The sequence below is a fragment of the Oncorhynchus clarkii genome, chromosome 23, assembly GCF_045791955.1.
Source record: "Oncorhynchus clarkii lewisi isolate Uvic-CL-2024 chromosome 23, UVic_Ocla_1.0, whole genome shotgun sequence".
Taxonomy (NCBI): Eukaryota; Metazoa; Chordata; class Actinopteri; order Salmoniformes; family Salmonidae; genus Oncorhynchus; species Oncorhynchus clarkii.
The window spans coordinates 20,071,411-20,092,643 of record NC_092169.1 but is presented as its reverse complement, the minus strand read 5'-3'; the positions used below and the strand labels follow the sequence as shown (position 1 = coordinate 20,092,643).

Here is a 21,233-nt window from a genome sequence, read left to right as displayed (position 1 = left end):
ACCTCACTAATGCTCGTGGCTGAATGGAAGCAAGTCCCCGTAGCAATGTTCCAACATCTAGTGGAAAGCCTTCCCAGAGGAGTGGAGGCTGTTATAGCAGCAAAGGAGAGGACCAACTCCATATTTATGCCCATGATTTTGGAATGAAAGTCGATGAGCAGGTGTCCACATACTTTTGTTAATGTAGTGTACCTCAAAACCGGTTTGACCCAGCACTAAGAAGCCTGCATTACAAAACCCCAACCGTATCACTGGACAAACCACATCAATGTTTTGATGGACTTGATTAAGAGATTCCAGAGTCAGCACCTCAGTTTTTTGCATCCTAGAAAACACTTCCGTCTGAAACAGAGAATGCTTCTCGTTAAAAACCCCTCCCTTTGATAAACTGACCACTGGCCTTTGTCTCTGCCCAGGGTTAATGGACTCTGAAGAGGAAGTTCAATTATTTATGACAACAATGAAGGTCTAGCACTACGGCATCAGAACAGTAGTGTAGAACCATTTGTTTCCTACTGAGAGGCAAGAGGAAATGTATTCTTCTTTAACAATATCGCTGACATAAAACTTTAAGTTCCGTAATTAGCGTCCTGCTTTTGCGGTTCTCTCCGGTCAGTATTAGAGTGCTCCATGAAGTGGTGAACAGAGAATGGGATACTCAAAGACAGAGCTGAGTCACGGTTCCTAGCTCCAATGACACACCGTACTGGGTTGTTTTCCATTACTAGGCAGTCACGAGACAGCAGTAGATGAATGCAGAGTGTCACATTTAGAGACACTCTGCTAGACTACACGAGACACCAACAGTACTCTTAGGATACTTGTACAAAGCTTATAGAACTTGTGAGAACCAATTATGTGTTAAGAGATCCTGGGAGGTCCAACAGTGTTTGCAGTCTACCACAGACTTACTAAAAAGGGCCAATGGAGCTGGAGAAAGGCCAAATGAGGGTACTTACAGCTCCTGGCGCAGGCGTCTGATCTTGGCCTTGGCGTCGGCCAGCTCCACAGACAGGTGCTGGCGGCTCTCTGTACGGCGCAAGCTAGGCGAGTCGTTGGGCGACTGGGCAAAGAGGGGCGGAGGAGAGTACAGTCCACAGTCCCTCTCCTGGGTCAGCTCCACAATGGTCTGGAAGGACACGCAACACCATAACAGTTAGACCAGGGATGCAAACTGGTGAAGGCCCAAGGTGGTGACAAAACATTCTCTGTGTAAACTGACTATTTTCAGAGTGGGGTTGTCACTACACCAAAATATTACTAACGATGGCCAAGTTTCATAAAACAGAGTAGTATCGTGATACCACACAGGGTTAGAGGCAAACTGAGGACGGATCAACATTGTAATTACTCCACAATACTAACCTAATTGAGAGAGTGAAAAGAAAGGTGCCTGTACAGAATACAAATACTCCAAAACATGCATCCTGTTTAAAATAAGGCACTAAAGTAACATTTCCCAGAAATATCCTGAATACAAAGTGTTATGCATGCATTCTGTGCTCAGTCAATAATTTCAATATGAGAAACATACACCATTATTTAGTGATCACACAGAGAGAAGCTCTTTTCACACCCCTCAATGATCTCAATAATTTAAGATCAAAATGACAAATATTGCCAAAAAGGAACAAGCTTGCATCCCTGTAGACAACTCACAGACCAGGACCCTGATCATGTATCCTGCACTCATCTTCTATATTTAACACATGTATCCCTCCCTCCGTCCTTACTTGAAATGACCAGCCTAAGTAATCTTAACAGATTTGGATGGGTGAAAACAAGGCTCTCATCAAATTGCTTTCAACAGTGTTAGATCATTGATCACAATGAAAGACAAAGCAGTTGTCAGACAGGGTATTGAAGATTGAGTATACTGACCGTGTGGATTGCAGTCTATATATAGTCTACCGTGACATCTTGTTATTGAACAGTAGTACCTATGTTGCGTCAGGCTCTCCTGCTGTTCTGTCTGCTCAGTCTGGGAGGTGTGAGCTTAGGGAGATGACTGATTAGGACGGACCTCAAAGGAGGAGAAGCAGCACCTAGCCACCAGGATCAGTCACTTAAATGGAAACCCCAAACATAATGAAAAGCCCAGTACTAATGCAGTTAAGGCTCAAGTATCGGCACACAAGGGTATATTAGGCTGGGTTCGGAGATAATAGTAGCAAAAGGCATTGGTTTAAAATGGTCTGTGACAACATATCATCACTCCTCTCTCTCTCATTGTCCGTTCATAACCCAGTGGCTACGCAATGAAATGGGCTTTTAATGAAGAACGTCTAGCCTCCAGTGGAGATCCTTATAATCCCACCTCCTTCTCCCTGCCCCCCTAGCCCATAGGATGCTGGGACTGCTGCTCTACCAGGCTTTGACAACTGTACGGGTGGGCTGTCCTTAATCAGACTGCTCTGGGTTCAATTCACACACACCCCAACCATACACACAAACTGACGCACACGCCATAAAAATGCAGACACCATAGCACCATACAGACTCTATACAGGCCGTTAACTCATTGAGACAACATTTTATTCATTTTATTTTACCTTTATTTAACTAGGCAAGTCAGTTAAGAACAAATTCTTATTTACAATGACGGCCTAGGAACAATGGGTTAACTGACTTGTTCAGGAGCAGAACAGATTTTTACCTTGTCAGCTCTGGGATTCGATCTAGCAACCTTTTGGTTACTGGCCCAACGCTCTAACCACTTGAGTGGAGTTAAAAAGGTACCAATGTGCCCAGTTTCAGACATGTACCTCCAGCTGGTCGTCTCTCTCGTCCACCAGGCGTTTGAGATGGAAGGCCATGTTCCTGGAGAAGGAGTCCAGGTCCTCTGGGGGCAGGTCACCCCCCTCCAGCCACTGTAGGTCCACAACATTCTCCTGGTTGTGGGTCACCTTCAAAACAACAGCATTAGCGGAGTCGCACTCTGCCAGCCAATACACAGAACAAATGTGTTGAAAGCAATGGGAAGCAAACTAATTTACTTTGACTCAAACTGCTGTGGAGGGCAGTGACATAAATGTGGCTGAAAAGCTCACAGATCCGTCCTACAATAACTAAAGTTTCCTTTTACAAAAAGCTGGCCCAAAACAGACACACGAGACGCAAGGGTTTATGTTTGAACTGGATGCCTTCACAAAATGAGATATATAGATACATCTGTCTCTCATACCTCTTGGATGTGAGATGCTATGGCAGCTTTTGTGTCAAAGTCTAGGGTCTGGATCCTCTCGATGTACTCTTCTTTCTTCTCACACTGCAAACAAAAGGAGGCGGTTTGGGGTTTGGATGACAGTCTGGAGAGTGGAATTAGAGAGGTTTTTGCGAGGTCAGCTTCCTAAACACAGGCTAGGTTGAAGATGGGAAGATGAAGACACCAGCGTCACAATACAGAGGTTCTACCACTCTGAATCAACCATGGGAGCAGCTAAAATATTGTAGCTGCGCTGCCTAGGCGGAAGGCAAGCATTCTGAAACAGATATCAGGATGGTGAAAAATGCATTTTAAGCGAATGCCAGAAAAAAATACATATAGCCAGCTAGCCAACGTTGAGGTTGAAGATTACAAGGTAAAGACAACAGGGTTCTAATATCTCATAACTCTTTACAATTCATGGAACTAGCTTTACTAGTTAGCAACGGCACTAGTAGTTATCAATGGCGCCGGTCCCATTAGTTTATTTTTGAATGCTTCAGCATTGAATTATTATATGGCCTGGCCTGTTCTGATTGGTTGGCTTTGAGGAAAAATGCCTGTGAAGGAATATGTAGATCAGGGGTCAGCAACAGGTGGCCCGCAGGCCATAACCGACCTGCAACGGACTTCCCCACCAAAGTTTTTTTGCAAAACAAAAAAAGGGGGATTTTCATTTTTTGGTCAAACAAGACTAAAACCATCAGGAATTCAGCTAAAAATCAAGTTACCCTGTAATAGAACAGTGTCACCTAACAATTATGATATAGAAAAAAACATTTAAATCAACTGACTTCACACATATTTCCCTATCAGGAGTCCTTGAAGAAGTATCCTAGGTCAGAACTCCCTAAAACAGTGAGCTAAGTGTGCACGAGAATGACTGAGGTTAGCGTCTCTCTGGCCACGGGTTAAGTATGACGCATCATCAGTGCTACTCCAGCCAGGCCCAGGGCAAAGACAGAGACAAGGGTCGGGTCAGGGCATACAGAGCCTCCCATTGAGCAGACACACCCTCTGACCCTTCTCTGGCCTGCTGCCAGGACAGAAGACAGACCACCTGTCATAGTGCCAACTCTGCTGAGGAAGAGGAAGCGAATGCTAGTCTGAGTGAGAATGACTAATTTTACTCATACAACTGTAGTTGTGTTAACACTCATCTGAACAATAGAGCCGAAGGTTATTGATGGTCAGGAACTAGTGAGTAAGAGCTACTCAAATCAATAGAAGAGTGAGTGTTAATCCTACAGGAAATGGTAAATGGTAGACTATTGACAGTAGATGATTAAGGGGATGATGTGTACAGTAGGACTTACCTGGACAGCACAGCCAAGCAACAGCAACAACAGCTTCCTCATCTCCTCCAGACCTTGCTCTGCAGACAGATTGTCAAATAGTGTTTTACTACCATTGATTTTACTACCATACATATTTTCATTGACTGTAGTTCTTGTCCCTGGCATTTTGCCTCGTTTCAAATTCATTTCATAAATCACAACCAAATTCCATAAGTTTTTGCTGTATCATTTTGCAAAAAAGATATCTGCCCCCCGGCCCGGTCACACAGATAGGATACTTACTACAGCCCTGAGATGAGCCATTCAAGTAACCCTATTACATACATGCAAACCTACTATTGCATGCTTATAATGTGAGGTCCTTAACCAAAAAGATTGTACTGTAATTTTCAGCATCCAATCAGCTAGGTACGGTATGATGCCAAGCCACATGTAGAGGAAATGATTACACAGCTGCTAGGAAGCTCAACAAGGTTGAGGTAATCTGTAGAATTGTAAAATAATGAGCCGGTTGGTGGGTGGGTCTGCCTGCGCGTGCGTGCGTGCGTGCGTGCGTGTGTGTGTTGTGGCCAGCTCATCAGCCCCAAGGACATAAACACAGATTACTAACAGGCTTTGACAACAAGGCATGTCTATTCAGAAAAAAAGGGCCACACAGCAATAACAACTACTGTGCATCCCCACCAGTAGGTACAACATCTTCATGGACAGCCATAATATCAAATGGCAATATTTTGGTCTTAGTGTATGTTATGGTGCATTCGTTTCCTCCATGTGGGTGTGTAGTGACAGAGGTAGAGGGTTTAGAAGGTTGAACTATTGGATGTAGCCTCCAGTGCATTCGGAAAGTATTCAGAACACTTGACTTTTTCCACATTATGTTACAGCCACATTCTAAAATAGATCAAATTGTTTTCCCCATTTCAAATCCACACACACACACACACACAATACCACATAATGACAAAGCAAAAACAGTATTTTTTTTTGCAAATGCATAAAAAATATAAAAAATAAAAGAAACACCTAATTTAAAGTAATCTGACCCTTTACTATTAGAATCGAAATTGAGCTCAGATGCATTCGGTTTCCATTGATCATCCTTGAGATGTTTCCACAACATGATTGGAGTCCACCTTTGGTAAATTCAAATTATTTGACATGATTTGGAAAGGCACACACCTGTCTATAAGGTCCCACAGTTGACAGTGCATGTCAGAGCAAAAACCAACCCATGAGGTTGAAGGAATTGTTCGTTGAGCTCCGAGACGGGATTGTGTCGAGGCACAGATCTGGGGAAAGTTAACAAAAAATGTCTGCAATATTGAAGGTCCCCAAGAACCCAGTGGCATCCATCAATCTTATATGGAACAAGTTTGGAACCAACAATACTCTTCCTTGAGCTGGCCAGGGGCAAAATTGAGCAATCGGGGAGAAGGGTCTTGGTCGGGGAGGTGACCAAGAACACAATGGTCACTTTGACAGAGCTCCAAGGTTCCTCTGGGGAGATGGGATAAACCTTCCAGAAGGACAACCATCTCTGCAGCACTCCACCAATCAGACCTTTATGGTAGAGTGGCCAGACGGAAGCAACTCCTAAGTAAAATGGCACGACAGTCCGCTTGGAGTTTGCCAAAAGGAACCTAAAGACTCCCAGACTAGAGGTCGACCGATTATTTGAGAACCAAAAAAAGCCGATACCGATTTTAAATCGGACAATTTCTATGTATTTATTTGTAATAATGACAATTACAACAATACTGAATGAACACTTATTTTAACTTAGTATAATCCATCAATACAATCAATATAGCCTCAAATAAATAATGAAACATGTTCAATTTGGTTTAAATAATGCAAAAACAAAGAGTTGGAGAAGTAAAAGTGCAATATGTGCCATGTAAGAAAGCTAACGTTTAAGTTCCTTGCTCAGAACATGAGAACATATGAAAGCTGGTGGTTCCTTTTAACATGAGTCTTCAATATTCCCTGGTAAGAAGTTTTAGGTTGAGGTTATTATAGGAATAATAGGACAATTTTTCTCTATACCATTTGTATTTCATGTACCTTTGACTATTGGATGTTCTTATAGGCACTTTAGTGTTGCCAGTGTAACAGTATAGCTTCCATCCCTCTCCTCGACCCTACCTGGGCTCGAACCAGAAACACATCAAAAACAGCCACACGCGAAGCATTGTTATCCATTGCTCCACAAATGCCGCGACCCTTGCAGAGCAAGGGGAACAACTACTTCAAGGTCTCAGAGCGAGTGCCGTCACCGATTGAAACGCTATTAGCGCGCACCACGCTAACCATTTCACATCGGTTACACAAGCCTAATCTCGGGAGTTGATAGGCTTGAAGTCATAAACAGCTCAATACTTGAAGCACAACGAAGAGCTGCTGGCAAACGCACAAAAGTGCTGTTTGAATGAATGCTTACGAGCCTGCTGCTGCCTACAACCACTCAGACTGCTCTATCAAATCAGACTTAATAACACACAGAAATACGAGCCTTAGGTCATTAATATGGTAAAATCCAGAAACTATCATTTCGAAACCAAAATGTTTATTCTTTCAGTGAAATACGGAACCGTTCCGTATTTTATCTAACGGGTGGCATCCCTAAGTCTAAATATTGCTGTTACATTGCACAACCTTCAATGTTATGTCATAATAATGTACAATTCTGGCAAATTAATTACAGGCTTTGTTAGGAATAAATGGTCTTCACACAGTTCACGAGGCAGCCCAAACTGCTGCATATACCCTGACTCTGCTTGCACTGAATGCAAGAGAAGTGACACATTTTCCCTAGTTAAAAGAAAGTCATGTTAGCAGGAAATCTTAACTAAATATGCAGGTTTAAAAATATATACTTGTGTATTGATTTTAAAGAAAGGCATTGATGTTTATGGTTAGGTACACATTGGTGCAACGACAGTGCTTTTTTCGCAAATGAGCTGAGAAATTAACAGGCACAGCATCGATTATATGCAACGCAGGACACGCTAGATAAACTAGTAATATCATCAACCATGTGTAGTTAACTAGTGATTATGTTACGGCTGTAGTTTTTTTTTATAAGATAAGTTTAATGCTAGCAAGCAACTTACCTTGGCTTCTTGCTGCACTCACGTAACAGGTAGTCAGCCTGCCACACAGGCTCCTCGTGGAGTGCAATGTAAGGCAGGTGGTTAGAGCGTTGGACTAGTAACCAGAAGATTGCAAGATCGAATCCGCGAGCTGACAAGGTAAAAATCTGTCGTTCTGCCCCTGAACGAGGCAGTTAACCCACCGTTCCTAGGCCATCATTGAAAATAAGAATGTGTTCTTAACTGATTTGCCTAGTTAAATAAAGGTGTAAAAGAAAATAAAAATACTACATTTTTATTTTTTATTTTAAAATCAGCCACAATCGGTGTCCAAAAATGCAGATTACCGATTGTTATGAGAACTTGAAATCACCCCTAATTAATCAGCAATTCCGATCAATCGGTCAACCTCTATCCCAGACCATGAGAAACAAGATTCTCTGGTCTGATGAAACCAAGATTGAACTCTTTGGCCTGAATGCCAAGATTCACGTCTGGAGGAAACCTGGCACCATCCCTATGGTGAAGCATGGTGGTGGCAGCAGCATGCTGGGGATTATTTTTCAGCTGCTGGATCGAAGGAAAGATAAATGGAGCGCAGTACAGAGAGATTCTTGATGAAAACTTGCTCCAGTGAGCTCAGGACCTCAGACTGGGGCGAAGGTTCACCTACCAACAGGACAACGACCCTAGGCACACAGCCAAGACAATGCAGGAGTGGCTTCGGGACAAGTCTGTCCTTGAATGGCCCAGCCAGAGCCCGGACTTAAACCCGATCTAACATCTCTGGAGATACCTGAAAATAGCTGTGCAGCGACACATCCCATCCAACCTGACAGAGCTCGAGAGGATCTCCAGAGAAGAATGGAAGAAACTCCCCAAATACAGGTGTGCAAAGCTTGTAGTGTGCCATACCCAAGAAGACTTGAGGCTGTAATCGCTGCCAAAAGGTGCTTCAACAAAGTACTGAGTAAAGGGTCTGTGTATGTATGTAATTGTGATATTTCAGTTTTGCTTGGTCATTATGTGTGTAAATTGATGAGGGGGGGGAACAATTGAATTAATTTTAGAATAAGACTATAACATGTGGAAGAAGCCAAGTGGTCTGAATACTTTCTAAATGCACTGTATACAACGCAATAATGCTTCTAAGGGGCATTTGGTGTTAAATGTACTGCTATAGTGTCAAGTCAACTGATTATAAAAGCCATGATAAAAATTATGACCTGTAACACTTCAGCTGAGCTGGCTTATATCTGTGGCTAATAAACAACTCATTATGACATCAGTGTTTCACTCATCCTAATGACATCATCCTTGAAGACCAGATTCCCCCTATGCCATCTGGAATCCTTACAGATGTCCACACAGGACATCCAGAGGATCAAAACACAGGTCTCAGCTAAACTAACAATGTTTGTGGCCCAGACTGAAGTAAGAAAAATAACTACTGGCCTATATTCACAACCTTACAGTATGATGTTCAATGTTTCTTTAGGGGAAAAAAATATATAAATTCACCATATTAAAACAAGAGTTAAGTAACAGGGTTGACCTTGAAATTAAAATCACACAAAATAATATTCAGAAATGACTGTCAAAGTAACAAAATAACTAGGGTTTTACGATAATCGTGAAAACTTGGGAGAAATGTTTGGGTTAAAGATCTTCCTAGACAGTGACAGAGGGACATGTCAAAATGCCCAAGTCTATTCATATAAAAAAAAGTGTTAAGGTCGCAATGAATAACTCAAGATAATATTCTGATAGATAGGATATGGACAGAACGGACGACGATTTGAAAATGTTGAGGCCCATCAAAGCTAAACAACATCTATAAAAGGCTAGGACATACAATATCTTTTGTCGGCCAAGAGTACTTAGCACCTCTGAACAGATTTCAGGCCATAATTTGCCAACCATTCTTCATGTAGAATTGCGCAAAAATGTTGGCAGTCGGGATGTCCATCAGCGGGTGGTCTCTAACACACCACACCGAACAAGCGGCAGATCGACAATGTGTGTGGTGTGTGTGGTCCTTTAGGGAATATGAGAGTAGTCCGTTCTGGATTCTATTCTGAGTACACAAGGCCAGCTGTTGCGAATGCCTTCTAAATGCTTTTTCTTCAAACTGAAAGCCTTAAGAAGGATTCATACACACACACACAGTAGAGCCTACACACAGAAGCCTGTACAGTGATTTAGAAAGGCAAATCTTCTTGAGCGCTGAAGATAAAGGAGCAGGCAGGCGCAGGATGAATAATTTAAGAAGCTGACTGAACCAAGCATGGCGAGCGAGCATGCGAGAGAAAGAGAGAGATGGGGGAGAGAGCAAGATGTGGCGAGAGAATGAGAAAGAGAGCAAGAGGAGAGAGGGGGTGGTTTAAAAATAGATGGAAATTTCCCTTCAGAAGCCCTGGCTCTGCAGGCTTTGTTATGATAGTGCTGTATGCGCCTAGTGTGGCTCCTTCCCTCGGTCGCTACACTCCGCTCTTCCTGGCAGGAAACTCACAGGGGCGCACAGACAGTGACTTACCCCTCATTGCTGCAACCCTTCCTGCCCAGCCATTGTTCACAGGGAGCAGGGGCACAAGGCCTCAGTGACGCTGGGGCATACAGGTGAAAAACCCAGCAGCGTCACAGTTCTTGACACACTCAAACCAGTGCGCCCAGCACCTACCCCATTCAAAGGCACTTGAATCTTTTGTCTTGCCAATTCACCCTCTGAAAGGCACACATACACAATCCATGTCTCAATTGACTCGAGGCTTAAAAACCTTTCTTTAACAATACATCAATAAGGGATCATAGCTTTCACCTGGTCAGTCTATGTCATGGAAAGAGCAGGTGTTACTAATGTTTTGTACAGTCAGTGTATTTTGTCAATTGGCCCAATAATTGTTATTCATTATATATGTCTATAACGTGAGTCAGGGACTACTCATGGTTCCTCTGATAAAATACCATACTTTTGCTAATTTCACTTCCAACTGAAACTGATTTTATAAATCACTTATTTCCCCAAGGGCCTCATTTATAAACATAGCATATTTTGTGCGTATGCGTGTGCCCAGATCACGCAAAACTTGCCATTTATAAAAACTGAGCTTGAAGTGAGAATGTGCTTATCCTCCCGCAAACTTTAGACCACGTGTACGCAGTTTCTATTGGTTGAAGTATTACATTGCAGGCAAAAGTAGTATCCTTGTGCTGAGACAGTGGAGCTCATATTCCCGACGTGGCTACACAACAAATTACCATGCACGCATCTCATTTAAATTGGGCCTATTAGATAGACTTCTGTCATTTAAAGTTTTTGCTCTTTGCATCCGACAGGGAGCACAGTTCATAAGATTAACAGGTGAACATGTATAGGCTACCACTGTACGTAGGTCTACTGTTGTTTATTTTTTCCCCCCAGAGTAGACAATGTTTCAGAATTTGTGGGCAGTGCAGAATATTTAGGTTCGGGAAAAAGTGAAAGCAAAACATGATTGCATTCAAACGATCTGTTTACTGGTCCACAACAATTTGCTATTGTTTTTGACCTTCAGAAACAGTCAGATAAAGCAAATGTCACTGCAAAAATGAAACACGCAGTCTGCTAACCCCTCCAAAGACATTTGATCAAGTTTGCCATTAAATTTTCCTTTAGATACCATCTTGGCCTATTTCCAATACTTCCAAACCATACAGCAAATAAGGGTGTTATTGTCCCCATAAAAGGTGAATGATGGGCATTTTTCAGATGCAGTTATAATGCTTGTTCACGCTTGCACTATCTTTTACGGCAGGTATGATGTATGGCGTGCGCCAGGTTTATCAATCTCAATATTTTTGCAGTCTTTTCAGAAATGGCGCACACAGATATTTAGTGTTCAATTTATGTAACGGTTATAAATGAGGCCCCAGGTGCTCTAACCATCTTCAGGTTTCTAAATGTGACTTCAGGTTTCCTGACCTTCCCACAACCCCACACAGCGTTGCTGATGACTGCCACTCTGCCCTGCCTCCACCTCTCCACCTGGAGAGCACATATCTCCATACGGTTGCCATTGTTTCTGAAAAGAGACACTCCTCTGGCATCTAAACGACCACAATAGAATCAAACAATGTCAGCAATACAAAGTAGGTACAAACTGCTCTCCACGTGGCATGCAACGGACACCCGTGTCCAGTCTCTGAAATAAAGGCTTGATCGTTGCACCCAAGGAGAAGTAGTTTCACTAGAAAGACACAGACAGGGCATGACTGTCCACATTGAACAGGAGATGAGCCTTTAAGAGCACATTGTGTTCTAGCTGGTCAAAGTGCTTTCCATTTTGAAGCTGGATCAGACTGAATCGAAGTGATATTCAGTGTGGAAGTCAGACAGTCTGGGGTGGGGACGACCAGATGAGTTAGTTAGTGGGCTCAGAGGAGTGGGGTTTTGTGGTGTTGAGGACAGAGGTTGGGTTAATAATCAGAGCCTGGGGTGGATTCCCATAGTACTGATAATAGGCCCATACCCCATTGAGCCTTAATGACTGCATAATAAAAGCCACATGGTCAATCACTTTCAGATGGCTCCAGATACCAGCACCGCTGCACACCACCAGGGTCAAAGGTCATTGGAAAGAGACTGGAATGCCACATGTTTTGGTTCAGGACTTTGAGTTGGTCTGATAATACTTTGCACATAGGAGTATTGAATTTCATGGCTGTGTTGTCTAGGTCTTCACTCTAGATGCAGATTCTAGCTAAATTTCACAGTAGCAGAACGATTCAAGATTCAATAAACCAGCATATTGTTTCCCAAATCACCGTATTTTGACAATACAATCAATGGCTGGTTTGATCTTAATTTTATTTCACCAGCCAATATTGAGAGAACCAAGACTAATTCTAGCTGGGGGAAATCAAATCTACACACAAGATAAAAGGGGAATGTGAAATGCAAACAACCTACACGTACGTTGCATAATAATGAAGTTATAAAGGGTTTAAAAAGCACATCATATCCCAGTGTAACAGAGTGTGTATTACACACTGATCAGCCATGACATGTAACAGTCTGTAACAGTTTGCATTGTTAGCAGGTCAGTCAGATGAAGGACGTACCACTGAGAGGGTTCCTGCCCAGCACCAGCACGTTGGGGAGAGGCATCGCCACCAGCTGCTGGAGGGTCTCCTAGAAGAACAAAACATCAAATACTTATTATTACAGTATCAGTTATTACAGATGTTCACAGGATTTTATACATCCTGACAAGTGTACATATTGTTTTCACTGAACATCAGAATGAGTACTGACTTCATGGAGAAGGAATCTTTAAAGGATCACTGCAGAATCATGCATGAATCCCCCCTCCCAATGCGATAGCTATAGGCTAGGCTAGAGAGTTTCAGGCAGGCCGTGTACAGAGACCGTACAGGCAGAGGGAAGCCCAATGGGGATGTTATATAAAAGAGTATCAATTTGTCCAACAATGGACAAAGCAGAAGTCTCATATAGCATCGTTTGATGATGTCACCTGTCCTGTGTCTATGTGCCGACTGTGCTCTTGGCTGTCATGTGACAATGGTGACCTTGGTCTTTCTGTAGGTTGTAAATCTCAAATCCCCCTTTCACTACACAGGTATTCAAATGTGTTTTTTTTCCATCATGAAAACAGGATGCCCACACTTAAAGCTCACATACATATGTGAACATGAGCACACATGGGATTGCAAACACACACACACAGAGAAAACGCTGTAGTCAGCTGACTAGACAACTAAAGCTGCTCATCTCCTGCTCCTCCTAGTTCAGTACTACACCACCATGCTGCTGCTGGTACTCTGACAGGCAGCCAGTCATGCCGACTGGGGGGGGGGGGGGGGGGGTTGGAGGAGAGTTAGACTGCCATTCCCCAAAGTTGGATAATTTAGCATTTTTCAAACACCTGAAATCCTGTTCCTGCAATCGAGAGCCATAATCATTATGCTTACATTCAATGTAAAATGTTATGCACTTCTAAGCATACCTCTTCAGCTTTCTGTATTAGAGGCCTGTGCGGGTTTACACAGATTTATTCATCTCGCTCCCGCCTGCCCCCGCCCACACCTGCTGTCTGTGTCCGACTCCCACCTGCTACCGCAAGAAATGGTCTGGAACTCAACCGCAGTCTCGCTATGTTATTTTAGAACTATGTGACGACAAAGCTCACTTGACAGCAACATTGCACCCTATAGTCAATATCAAAATGCACAAAAATAACCTAAGAAATAGGTTAAATTACCAGAGATTCTCACTGGGCCCATTATAATTAGGCTATCGGTAGGTATTCTTGGGCTATATCAACAAATAGGCAAGATGTGGTTTGAAGAGTGCAGAGTGGACACTTGCACTTTCTCGAGATACATGTTATAGCCTACCTTTAAGGAGCAGGACAACTTGCATCTGATCTGACCGCCTGCTCCCAACCGCAGCCTGAAAAATGCAGACCACGCCGCAATGCTCTCTGTCGGGGCCCGCATGTATCCCTTGCAGTCTGAATCCTCCAGACTAGTGGTTCTTTAAAAAAAATATATTTTTAAATAAACTAAATATGCTTCTCCATCTCTGCTAAAATCTGGGTAAAATATTTTTAAATGTGAGTCCTATTCAGTACATTTAGTTAAGTCCACAAACCTAGCTACTCAAACTTGATTGATAGCCTGAAATGGCTGAAGTTGGCTTTAGCTAGGTGGCTAGTAGTATTACAGAGAAACAACAAACATTTGTTTGTCCGAGGTCAGCACGTGCCCCTGTGCCCCCTATGGGCATAACACCTCTGTCCACACACACACACACACACACACAATCACACGTCTTCATCTATTATATAATCTATTATATAAAAAGCCAAGTACTCACTAAATGAGGGAGACCTTCCATTAAACAGCTTTAACTATTGACTCAGTAGTGAAGAAGTCTGTTGAACTGGTGGGACTGGAATGAGACGCGTGGGCAGTGCTGTTCTAGGGCCTGTGTAATCTCTAACAGACTGCCAGACTGACTGGCCGCCGTTTGGAAAATAACCTTGGATAATGAACTTGCTTACGGTGTAAGCATAATTAATAGTAATTAAAGCCTATGTCGGGACTTGAGCCAAAGAACTCCAACCCAAAGTAACCATTAAAGTATGTGGGACGGTGGCCTGACCTTGTCATTTGTCCAGCGAGCAAAAATAAAATAAAACAATTCTTGAATGAGTAGGTGTTTTAAAACTTTTGACCGGTGGAGCGAGCGAGTGTATATATGCATATCTGTGTGTGTGTGTGTGTGTGTGTGTGTGTGTACAGTGGGGCAAAAAAGTATTTAGTCAGCTACCAATTGTGCAAGTTCTCCCACTTAAAAAGATGACTAATTTTCATCATAGGTACACTTCAACTATGACAGACAAAATGAGAAAAAAAAATCCAGAAAATCACAGTGTAGGATTTTTAATGAATGTATTTGCAAATTATGGTGGAAAATAAATATTTGGTCAATAACAAAAGTTTCTCAATACTTTGTTATATACCCTTTGTTGGCAATGACAGAGGTCAAACACTTTCTGTAAGTCTTCACAAGGTTTTCACACACTGTTGCTGGTATTTTGGCCCATTCCTCCATGCAGATCTCCTCTAGAGCAGTGATGTTTTGGGGCTGTTGCTGGGCAACACGGACTTTCAACTCCCTCCAAAGATTTTTTATGGGGTTGAGATCTGGAGACTGGCTAGGCCACTCCAGGACCTTGAAATGCTTCTTACGAAGCCACTCCTTCGTTGCCCGGGCAGTGTGTTTGGGATCATTGTCATGCTGAAAGACCCAGCCACGTTTCATCTTCAATGCCCTTGCCCTTTTTTGCCCCACTGTATGTATGTATGTAGGTGTACACACACACACACACACACACACACACATATATACATCCAGTTGAAGTCGGAAGTTTACATACACCTTAGCCAAATACATTTAAACTCAGTTTCACAATTCCGGACATTCAATCCTAGTAAAAATTCCCTGTCTTACGTTAGGATCACTACTTTATTTTAAGAATGTAAGTAAGTCACTTTATTCTGACATTTCACACACACACACACACATACAAAAGTCTGGAGACCTACTCAGTCCAGGGTTTTTCTTAATTTTTTACATTGTAGAATAATAGTTCAAACACAACTATGAAATAAAACATATGGAATCATGTAGTAAACAAAAAAAAAAAGTGTCAAACAAATCAAAATATATTTTATATATTAGAGATTCTTCAAATAGTCACCCCTTGATGACATCTTGAATGCCGAGAGTGTGCAAAGCTCAGAACAGTGCTAAAGTGCGATGGAACAAGGACATCCAAGCCGGCCAAACCATCCACAAACCCAGAAGACACAGGGCTAGCTGTGCGCTGCCTCCCGGTCGCAGCCTACTGCGACACATTCCGGGATCGGACACGGATCTGTAGAGACGCCGCTAGGACCGGTGCGCCACTAGGGAGGCCCAAGGTGGAAATTATTTTGTCCATTGGTCACATCTGGTCAATAATAGGCTCGTCTTTTGAGCGAGATTTACAGTTGTAGCCCTATATGATGTGTATAACATGGCACGAGGAAAAACAGACAAGAGTGGACAAAATACTGATGCTTCAGCCACCAGACACACTCTCCCTATCCACAGCACCCCCTAACCTCAGACGTGTGGTAGATGCCGGTCACACTAACGAGCGCCAGGGGACGGAGGGCTCAAGGTCATTCGTTTCCAGGGGTTACAAAGTGAGAATTTTACACTGTTGCCATGGTTTTGTGTGTCAGTCAGGATGAGTGTCAAGCTGCTGCTCCACCCTGTACTGCTGCTATGCTGGTGAAGGGTGGATGGATGATTATATGGCTAACACCACAGGAAGGGAGTACCTTCACATTTTTTTTCCCATGCTTCCAGAATAGAATAGATCGAATGGAATAACATGTGATTTGCCATCAAATGCTATCCCACCACAATCATTTTGTGGCATAAGGTGCTGATTGCTGAGTCAGATCCCAAGACAGCAACTATGGCCTTGGATAACTACCAAATAAATGTTATTTGTCACATACGCTGAATACAATGAAATGCTTACTAATACGTGTTAAGAAAGTATTTACTAAATAAACTGAAGTAAACAAATAAATACAAATGAAAAAAATTATTATAATAATTATAGCGCAACAATAAAATAACAGTCAACGCAAATAGTCCGCAAAGCCATTTGGTTAGCTGTTCAGGAGTCTTATGGCTTGGGGGTAAAAGCTGTTAAGAAAACCTGGACGTCCCCTTGACAGTAGTCACACCAGTGTAAACTTGGGGTAAGAGCTAAGGGTAGTAGTTGCCTTGTGGAAGTTGGAGGGGGATAATGTAACGATTCCTGTGACCACTAACAACGCTAGAAATATTGTAAAAGCAGTTGCACTAGCTGGATTGTGGCCACAGATGTAATGTCAGTACAGTAAAGCATCCTTAATATAGCATCTCAAAAAGCAATGTCAGTGAATCCAATCTCTCGCCTCCTAGCAAAGATCAGGAAGGTGGTATCCTTTTTTCATAAAAGCACAACTCCTGCACATGTTTTCAAGACAAAACAAGAGATGCTGGAGCTGCCAAACCACAAACTAATCCAAGATGTCCCTGCTAGATGGAATTCAAGCCATAACATCGTTGAGAGATACCTTGAGCAGAAAGTTGCGGTGTCAAGCTGTGAGGAAGAATGTCAAAACATATTGTGACTGTCTGAAAATGACATAAGACTAGCAGAGGAAGTTATCAAAGTGTGCAAACCTCTCAAAACAGTCACAACACTGAGATGCACTGCAAGCATTCCGTCAGTTTCCATGGTCCTATGTAAACAATGATCCTGAAATCAATGGTGGCATCTGATGAAGATGAACTCGCAGTAAGGGACGTCAAGACTGCTATCAGAGTTAACCTGGAGCCTAGATATGCTGACCCTGGCGTCCAAGACTTCTTACACAAGAGCACCGCTTTGGACCCCCGGTTCAAGTCCCTGCTGCACCTGGATGCTGCTGCTCGTCTGAGAGTCTACAATGAACTCACAGCAGAGAATGTGACCAATATACAACAGGTATTGTATTTATTTCCTTAATGTGACATTTAGCTTATTAGTAAGTTAACAATTAAAGTATTGTGTCTAATATACATTTCAAACAACAAATCATATCTTTAAGCCACTTCAGAGATTTTCATATAATTGAATTCTGCAGGATCAAGCCACAGATACCACAGGCGCCAACCCCTCTCCAGAGACTGCAGATGACAGGGGTTCTCCTCCAGAAAAGAAGTCTGCCATGGCTGGGCTTTTGGGGGGAGCAGGGAACCAAGTCAAAGGTCAAGCTCATCGAGGAGGTGGTGACCTCATACAGGGAAGTGGACTGTATTCCCCTGGATGCTGATCCACTTACATGGTGGAAGACCAAGGAGTTAATATATCATCATGTTGCCATATTAGCAAGGTGCTACCTGGCTGTGCCTGGGACCTCTGTCCCTCGCGAGTGTCCCTCGCGAGAGGGTATTCTCCACAGCGGCTGACATTGTCACAGCAAGCCGATCTGTGCTCATTCCAGAAAATGTAGATAGACTAATCTTCTTAAAGAAAAACTTGGGAAAAAAGTTAAATAATTTTTATCAGATTGAGTAACCAGTCTCAAGTAGTCCTATTTAGTTTAAGGTACTGCTATGTCACTTAATTTTGATATATGCTGCTGGACTATGCACTTTTGTTGAAGTTCTGTTTTAAATTTAATTTCATGTTATAAGTGGGAAAGAGCAGTGTGGAGTGCAATCGAGATTGCGTCATCTGTGGATCTGTTGGGGCGGTATGCAAGTGGGTCTAGGTTTTTGGAGTGGGTCTAGGTTTGGAGTGGGTCTAGGTTTTTGGGATAATGGTGTTGATGTGAGCCATGACAAGCATTTCAAAGTACTTCATGACTACAAATGTGAGTGCTTACGGGTCAGTAGTCATTTAGGCAGATTACCTTGGTGTTCTTGGGCACAGGGACTACGGTGGTCTGCTTGAAAATCTTGGTATAATACTGCCTCGGTCAAGGACAGGTTGAAAATGTCAGTGAAGACAGTCAGTTGGTCAACGCATGCTCGGAGTACACGTTCTGGTAATCAGTCTGGCCATGGCCTTGTGAATGTTGACCTGTTTAAAATGTCTTACTCATATCGGCTACGGAGGCGATCACACATTCTTCCAGAACAGCTAGTCCTCTCATGTAGGCTTCAGTGTTGCTTACCTTGAAGCGAGCATAGAAGTTATTTAGCTCGTCTGTTTAGCTCGTGTCACTTGGCAGCTCGTGGCTGTGCTTCCCTTTGTAGTCTGTAATAGTTTGCAAGCCCTGCCACATCCGATGCGAGTCGGAGCTGGTGTAGTAGGATTCAAGCTTAGTCCTGTGTTAACGCTTGTCCGTTTGATGGTTTGTTGGAGTGAATAGCGGGATTTATTACAAGCGTCAGGGTTAGAGTCCCGCTCCTTGAAAGCAGCAGCTCTATCCTTTAGCTCAGTACAGATGTTGCCTGTAATCCATGGCTTCTGGTTGGGGCATGTACGTACGGTGACTGTGGGGACGACGTCATCGATGCACTTATTGATGAAGCCTGTGACTGGCATTGAGGAGTACACCATATCATCCGAAGAATCCCGGAACATATTCCAGTCTGTGCTAGAAAAACAGTCCTGTAGCTTAGCATATGCGCCATCTGACCACTTCCATACTGAGTGAGTCACTGGTGCTTCCTGCTTTAGTTTTTGCTTGTAAGCAGGAATCAGGAGGATAGAGTTATGGTCAGATGTGCTAACTGGAGGGCAAGAGAGAGATTTGTACACATCTCTGTGTGTGGAGTAAAGGTGGTCTAGAGTTATTTTCCCCTCTGGTTGCACGTGACATGCTGGTAGAAATTAAGTAAAACGGATTTAAGTTTCCCTGCATTAAAGTCCTTGGCCACTCGGAGCGCCACATTTGGATAAGCATTCTCTTGTTTGCTTATGGTTTTATACAGCTTGTTGAGTTGGGTCTTAGTGCCAGCATCTGTTTGTGGCGGTAAATAGACAGCTTCCGAAAAATATATATGATGAAAACTCATGGTAAATAGTGTGGTTTACAGCTTATCATGAGATACTCTACCTCAGGTGAGCAAAACCTTGAGACTTCAATAATATTAGATTTCGTGCACCAGCTGTTATTGACAAATAGACACAGACCGCCACCCCTTGTCTTATCGGAGGCAGCTGTTCTATTTTTCTGATGCACGGAAAACCCAGCCAGCTGTATGTTAGCCATGTTGTAGTTCAGCCACGTCTCGGTGAAACTTAAGATGACAGTTTTTAAATGTCCTGTTGGTAGGATAGTCTTGATCGGAGCTCATCCAGTTTATTATCCAATAATTGCACGTTGGCTAATAAGACTGATGGCAGATGCGGGTTATCCATTCGCCGTCTGATTAATTACCAGGCACAACAACCTACATCTCTGTCTCTTCTTCATGCGAATGATGGGGATTTGGGAGCTGTCCAGTGTCTGAAGTAAATTCTTTGCGTAGGACTCGTTAAAGAAAAAATAAATCTTTGTCCAGTATGAGGTGAGTAATTGCTGTTCTGATATCCAGAAGCTCTTTTTGATCATAAGAGACAGAAACATTATGTACAAAAGCTACAAATAATGATTATTTTTTTTTATTTTTTAAACTGAACAATTAGTTAACCGCAGCCATCTTCTCTGGCGCCACTAAACCCAAAGAGGAATAAATACAAAAACCCTTCTCTCCACCACACACACACGTCCCTTCTAGCTGCTTCCTCACCTGCCGACACACACCTGTCCCTTACAACAGACACGTTTGCAATGCAATCACATACTGTAGCACTGTCAGGCACGGAGTCAAAAGCCTGAGTGTATGTTAGTCAGTCCACCAACCTTATCTCCTCTCTATGTCAACTCTTTCTATTTTGGTTAAGAAGCTGAACTATCTGCTATTGAAAAGAGAAAACACAGGGAATGGAAAGCCTCAGATCCAGGCTAAAACGACCTCAAGTGTATTCCTTTGTTTGGTTTATGAAATCTCACTATTTAAATCCCTGAATAAATGCTTGAAGTGGGGGGGTTTGGATTCTAAATAGAGCAGTGGGAGGTGCACAGATTGGCCAATGAATGATAAACTCCATGATGTTTCATTACGGACGCTTGATTAGGCAAAGCAAAACAAGCAGCATAGGAATAATTGCTAAATTAAAAGGCTGAATGAGTCGCTGCTAAAACAAGGTTAGCATATTAAAGACATGCTCTGGAAATTTAGGACTATTAAATATTTTTTAAACCTCCCACTTTCGGCTGTATGTCTCAATGTGTAGTACACACATGCATAATCTATGAGCACAATTAGCGTTTTACCTTAGCTACGAAATCCAGTTTGAAAGCTGATTTTCTGGGAGCTGTGCTGCGCCATGTGAATGGGGTCTATTTTCAATCTGATTACACTGCTAAAAATCTTGTTATTTTATATATATTTCTTGGTGCATTGATTGAGGAAAAACAGCTTGCAATCAAGAGAAAATGTCGCTCTGAAAAAGTCTCAAAAAGGTGGATAACAGCGAAATAGGC

General features: G+C 42.7%; 1 protein-coding gene across 3 annotated transcripts in view; it reads right to left on the bottom strand.

Moving 5' to 3' along the window:
• Window positions 1-21,233, bottom strand: part of LOC139382036 (girdin-like) — an 83,029-nt gene that overhangs the window by 34,277 nt on the left and 27,519 nt on the right. For 2 of the 3 annotated variants that reach the window (XM_071125974.1, XM_071125972.1), the window contains exons 4-8: window positions 12,699-12,768; window positions 4,522-4,580; window positions 3,185-3,268; window positions 2,766-2,906; window positions 960-1,129 (exon numbers count right to left, since the gene is read on the bottom strand). In XM_071125974.1, coding sequence (XP_070982075.1) covers window positions 960-1,129; window positions 2,766-2,906; window positions 3,185-3,268; window positions 4,522-4,580; window positions 12,699-12,768 — 524 coding nt within the window. The remainder of the gene's footprint in view (window positions 1-959; window positions 1,130-2,765; window positions 2,907-3,184; window positions 3,269-4,521; window positions 4,581-12,698; window positions 12,769-21,233) is intronic. The other variant, XM_071125973.1, reaches the window with a different exon arrangement.